Source organism: Anabrus simplex, chromosome 6, assembly GCF_040414725.1.
Source record: "Anabrus simplex isolate iqAnaSimp1 chromosome 6, ASM4041472v1, whole genome shotgun sequence".
Lineage (NCBI taxonomy): Eukaryota > Metazoa > Arthropoda > Insecta > Orthoptera > Tettigoniidae > Anabrus > Anabrus simplex.
Genome location: NC_090270.1, coordinates 214,526,410 through 214,532,409, shown reverse-complemented (window position 1 = coordinate 214,532,409; position 6,000 = coordinate 214,526,410). Strand labels below are relative to the sequence as shown.

The 6,000-nt window shown below is 43.3% G+C and overlaps 1 protein-coding gene across 2 annotated transcripts in view; it reads left to right on the top strand.

The window, feature by feature from the left end:
- Positions 1-1,695: 1,695 nt before the first annotated feature.
- Positions 1,696-6,000, top strand: part of LOC136876334 (valacyclovir hydrolase) — a 57,669-nt gene continuing 53,364 nt past the window's right edge. For both annotated transcript variants that reach the window (XR_011018463.1, XM_067150186.2), the window contains exons 1-2: positions 1,696-1,852; positions 1,977-2,067. Coding sequence is in view for 1 of the 2 variants with exons in the window: in XM_067150186.2 (XP_067006287.2) it covers positions 1,739-1,852; positions 1,977-2,067 (205 nt within the window). In the remaining variant the exon portion in view is untranslated. The remainder of the gene's footprint in view (positions 1,853-1,976; positions 2,068-6,000) is intronic.

Below are 6,000 nucleotides of genomic sequence, written 5' to 3'. Positions count from 1 at the left end.
GTGATGGTGGATGGCAGCACGGCAGTGGACAAGGACGCCCCTTGGCGTGCTGAGGCCGCCGTCCAGGCCCTGCCAGCCAACATGTCATTCGAGATGCAGACCTCGATGTGCGCCCCACAGGACAGGGAACGCAGTCGAGTGCTAGCACTGACCGACGCCGCCGCCAGCCGGGAGGAAGAAGCAGATGGCAACGCAGAGGAGCCACCAGCCACCCCGGGGTCACCAGGCCGGGAGGAGGGCCACCAGGACGAGGCCTCCTCCCCAGCCGAGAAGCATCCCCAGGGAAGAAGAAGAAGACGACCCCGCACCAGGAAGCAGAAGGCGACGCTGGCCCATCAGGAGAGGACCCAACAGCCGCAACCCAGGACTGCTCCCAGGACGGCAGCCGACCGAGGAACTAACCAGGAGAGGACCTCAGCGGGTACCGGCAGTCAGGTGAGAGTAAGACGTCCCCCTCAGCAGCTCTTGCAGTGTTTCCGCTGTTTGAGGTGGGGCCACCGTCAGGTTAGCTGTGGACTCCAAGTGAAGTGCAACCACTGTGGTGGTGATCACTACTACACGGCCTGCGCAACACTTAAGGAGGCGCCGGTGTGCGCCAATTGCGCGGGGGGCCACCCGGCCTCCCACCGCAGTTTCCCAGTCTACAGGGCCATGGCGTGGGCAGAGAGGAAGGAGGCCCGGCGCCATGACCCACCCTCTTCCAGGAGGCCCCCGGCTCGGCGGGCTTGGCCTCATTCTCCGGGATCGGAGACTGGGTACGAGGTAACCCAAGGAGGTGGAGCCGTGCGACAGGCCCTAGTGGTACTCGACGCATGGCTCCGCAGCCGGCAAGGACCGCGCTAGTCACAGCAGTGCCCAGACGGACTGATCCCCAGGCGATGGAATGGCGAGGAATGGGTTTTGTTATTGTGCATGTTACCTGTTCCTAACTAACACAACCTCTGGTCTTTTTCCAGCCCACATCCTTGCATGTGCTATCCAAAAGATGTCAGGTTTTACATGTAGGCTCTTTCTTCTTTCTGCCTATGTGGTTTTTCCCTGAACCTTCAATACCATACTTCAACACCATATACCTAACACAATCTCGCCTGGTAGCGTGCCTGACATAGAAACAGGCAGATACTCCTTGTATCACTTCCCACTCTACCCAGCTATCTCTTTTCTTCTTAGAAATTAATAGCATGTCGGAGGCCATGTAGATTGAGTCGATGGTCACGGCGGGGGAGCGGGCTACAGGGGCCCCCCCGAAAAAAAATTAAAGAAAGAACCATCATCATCGTCCATTTTCCTTACCCAGCTCCCGCCGGTTTGGAATGGCTAAAGTTAATAGTAAAGTTTTGCTGAATATTCGAATGCAGTTTTTTTTTTTTTTTTTTTTTTTTTTTATTTTATTTTATTTTTTTTTTATAAAGAAAACCGCCTATTGTTATAAACGCAGAATAGAGAAATACTCTTTAACGAACTAGATGATAACTCACGAGATTAAGAAGTGATTTTCCATTAAGTATTAATTGTACACACCTAACCAAACTCGGAGTTGCGACTCATCATAATTATGCATATTCTCCATTCTCCAAGCACCTGGGGAATTTAGTAGGCCCATATATACAATATTCTTTGGGTAGGCCTATTTATCAGGTTTTGTGACAGGATCTGTGTAAATAAATAGCCTTGTGATTCGTGATAACAGGCCAGGCCACTGACAGTACGGGCCAGTAGTCAAATTCGCAAGGAAAAGATGGTTCGTCTTGTGCTATCGAGATATAAACATGCTTATAAATTGTTGAAATCTGTGAAAACAGCTTCAGCAAACACATTGTTGAGATACCAGTACTACTGTTCTGCGGCGCAAGTATGTCATCATAGAGAGATTTGCAATTTCCAAAGATAAAATGTACTATTATACAAATTCTCAGCATTATTTAGGTTATCGGTAGGCCCATATATTCTTTCAAACAAATAATGTTATCCCATAGGAACAAAAATTGCTGGTAGATGGTTGCAACATAAACTATGTGAAAGTTGGAGCTGGGCCACATCCTGTACTGTGTACTCCGGGCGCTTTGGGTAAGTCGGCACGTCGGCAGCGAAAGAAAAAAAAAAAGAAGGTAGTGATTCGTGTGCGGGTTCCTAAAAGCATTCTCTTTGCCTAAAAGATAGGTTAGAAATCCAACATGGTGCGGTTAGGAACACAGAAAGTAGTCGCATTTGGCATCTATCCACAGTCTCCTTTTAATTCTTCTATATAAGTAAGAATATTTCTGGGGCGAGCTGGTGGCTCGCCGGCAAGCATAACGAATGATCTCTCATCTCTCCCACTGTTAGGTATCGCTATAGGCCTACTCCACTTTTATAATACCGGTATGCTTTCAATGTTTCCGAGATACGGATACCCGCAATCGAATCGCTACCCTAAAAGAAAATTATCACCACTCATCTTTCATTTTTGTCAACTGCTTGTAGAAGTACGGTACGACACCTTCGCCATTCGCCTCTAGCTTTCTGCTATCCTGACAGCCATCATTTCTTCTATCTTGACTAACAGAATTTAATGTTTCATCAGCATATCCCATTATTTTGGGAGTTGCTGTAGCCGGCTGGAGCTCCCAGGCTTCGTTTTTAGCCTTGACCAGGGGCTTTAAGGCCAGATGCCCCTCCGTTTGATATGAAATAATAACGTAGCCCCCAACACTGGTTACTTGGGTAAATCAAAACCAGGCTGAAAATGTATTGATAAAAAAATGTAGCAACTGAACAAAGACAGGCAATTAAGGATAAAATGTTAGCCTTCAGGACCAATTGGAGTAGGCTACACATCTCAAAACAGATCGCACTGTCTGCATGATAAGTGGAATGGTTGAGATGCCATCAACATTTTTACATTGTTAACATCAAGTACCATATGACTTTGTCTCTCCACTTCATGCTCCATAGTGCCAAGAGTTGCCTTTAGTTTTTCAACAAGGATCTTCTGTTCAGTGCTATCAAATTTTATGGCATAGTTAATGAAGAATACATAAAGAGAGGTGACTGGCTGTGAAAGAGTTATGTTGATTTCTGGCAGAAGTGTCGCTCTTGCTTGAATCATGACTTTGCCTTTCATGAAGCTGTATTGCTCTCCAAAGTTATCCAGCAGTAAGGACGGACTAGGGTCTTCCTTACTGCCTTTCCCTTTGTATAACGTGAGGACAGTTGATTGCCTCCATATATCGGATATTTGTTTCCTCCTCAGACATTCGTTGTACCGTATATAAAATAATTGTTTCTGCGATGTCAGCTTCTGTTAACGCTAGGTACTCTTCATAGGTTCCATCCAGACCAGAAAAATATAGAAATTGCTTTTACCCTGCAAATGCAGATTCTGGTTATTGAGATGGCTCGCGATGTCTCTTGTACACGTCAAGTTCCACAGCCACTTTTCATCCTTTAGTAATGCTCTGTCATCAGAATGTTCGTTCTTTTCTTTTAAAAACTTAAGAATATTTTCAGCTACAAAATCTTTCAATGACAGCCAGTGGACACTACAATGAAGTAAAAATTCTCCATGGTATTCATCATCTTCCAAGAGTTTGAGTAATTCCCTTCTGTTGTGTACACTGGCATGTATTCTATTAATATCATCAAAAGTCATTGGATCCAGTAAGACAGACAGTTTTGTTTAAGTCCTTGCATAGAAGGGTTCTTAGTGTCCGGCTCCATGGCTAAATGGTTAGCATGCTGGCCTTTGGTGACAGGGGTCCCGGGTTCGGGAATTTTAACCATAAATGATTCATTTCTCTGGCATGTTGTCTCCATCATCATTTCATCCTCATCACGATGCACAGGTAGCCTACAGGCGTCAAATCAAAAGACCTGCATCTGGCGAGCCAAACTTGTTTACGGACACTCCCGGCACTAAAAGCCATACGCCATTTCATTTCAGGGTTCTTAGTCAATAATGCAGCAAAATTGAAACATTTTACAAATGCCATTTATAAAAAGATTATGACCCACGTGCCTTGGGTTGGCCGCCCGTGGCATAAAGGATTGATTTCTCCCCTCTAACTGCCACACTTACTAGTAATAATTGTTCCTGGCTGAATAATGTACTTGGAAACAATATTTCATAGTAAATTCTCTTGTTAAATAAAGGGTCCTAATGCTAAAATCCTCAGGAATATAAATATTTGGAGAGTAGCATTTCGACAAATAATAACTTTGTTGATAACGCACACATGCTGGGCAGAGTAGCTCAGGCAGTAGAGTACTGACCTTCTGAACTCAAGCTGGCAAGTTCAATCATGGCTCATCCAGTGACATTTGAAGTTAGGTACTTAAAAAAAAAAAAATCTGCAGCATAAAATTCAAGTTCCTTGCAAACTCAGAAAACTGTAAAATTAGTTGGTGGGATGTAATATCAATATTATTATTATTATTATTATTATTATTATTATTATTATTATTATTATTATTATCACACACAAGGTCTGGCTGATAGGGTTAGACAGTAGAGCACTAACTTTCTGAACCCAGCTCGGCAGATTTGATCCTGGCTCAGTTTGGTGTTATTTGAAAGTGAAGCCTCATGTCATTAGATTTATCGGTACATAAAAGAACTCCTGCAGGACAAAATTCTGGCATCTTGCCATCTCCATAAACCATACAAGTAGTTTGTGGGATGTAAAGCGATTATTATGATTATTATTATTTCTTTCTTTATTTCTTCGTTATGCCCATTCAAAGAGTGTGTTTGGACTTGTCCATTGGCCTGATGGATTTTGCCTTCTTATTTTCCCAAAATCTCTTCATGAATTCACTGTGTTGCATCTTGTGTTCTGTGGACCACTTCTTTCCCGTTTTCTTTTTAGTTTTCTCTGCAAATTTGTGCTTGGCTACTATTGATCTTCTATGATGTCATTTGTGATATTCATTTCTTGGAGGTCCACCTTAGTTTTTTCTAGCCAGTTTATTTTGACCTTCTTTGAGTTGATTACTTTAAATAATTTTTTGGCGAGTCTGTTGCTGTCCATTCTATAGATGTGGCCAGAAAATTTCAGGCATCTCTCGCATACGGCATCAGTGAACCTGTCAGTTAATGAGTAGAGGACTGGGCGAGTTGGCCATGCAGTTAGAGGCGCGTGGCTGTGAGCTTGCACCCAGGAGATAGTGGGTTTGAATTCCACTGTCGGCAGCCCTGAAGATGGTTTTCCATGGTTTCCCGTTTTCACACCAGGCAAATGCTGGGGTTGTACCTTAATTAAGGCCACGGCCGCTTCCTTCCAACTCCCAGGCCTTTCCTATCCCATCATCGCCATAAGACCTATCTGTGTCGGTGCGATGTAAATCCACTAGCAAAACAAAAAGAAACAAAAAAAATGAGTAGAGGTTTGCTGTTCTCCTTTTAATCCACATTCGATTTCCTCCCGTGGGACCATAAATTTTCCAGAGAATTTTCCTTTCCTGCTTTTTAATTTCTATCATTTAGAGTGACCTCCAAGGGATGTAGTTTCTGAGACATTTAAAGCTTCCAACAAATACAACTGTCTTGTAGTGTCATAATTTTGCATTATGCAATATAACTCTTTTGTTGCACTAATTCTACGATAGTCTGTCTGTGTTATGGAGTGGTTCTACGTTAGCCCTACTGTCTAGTCCTGATGGTAGTATGATTTCTCAAAGGTATTTAAAGGAGGACACCTGGGAAATTGTGCCAATTTCCATCTCTAGTGGAGTTTTTTAAGTTTGCTATGTTGATGTCGATTTTCCATATACTGGGTTTTTATGTACAATATCTGGAGGCCTACTTTTGATGCTGTATTGTGTAATCTCTGTACGGTGTATCTGGTTTCATCTGTGGTCTTAGTAATGATTGCTAGATCATCAGCAAAGGCTAAACATTTCACCTTGACTTTGCTTCCCAAATTTCTGATGCTCACGTCTTTGCAAGTAATGACATTAATGGCATTGTTTATGAATAAGATCTTAATTAACGGATTCCATATTATTGGAATGCATTTCCTA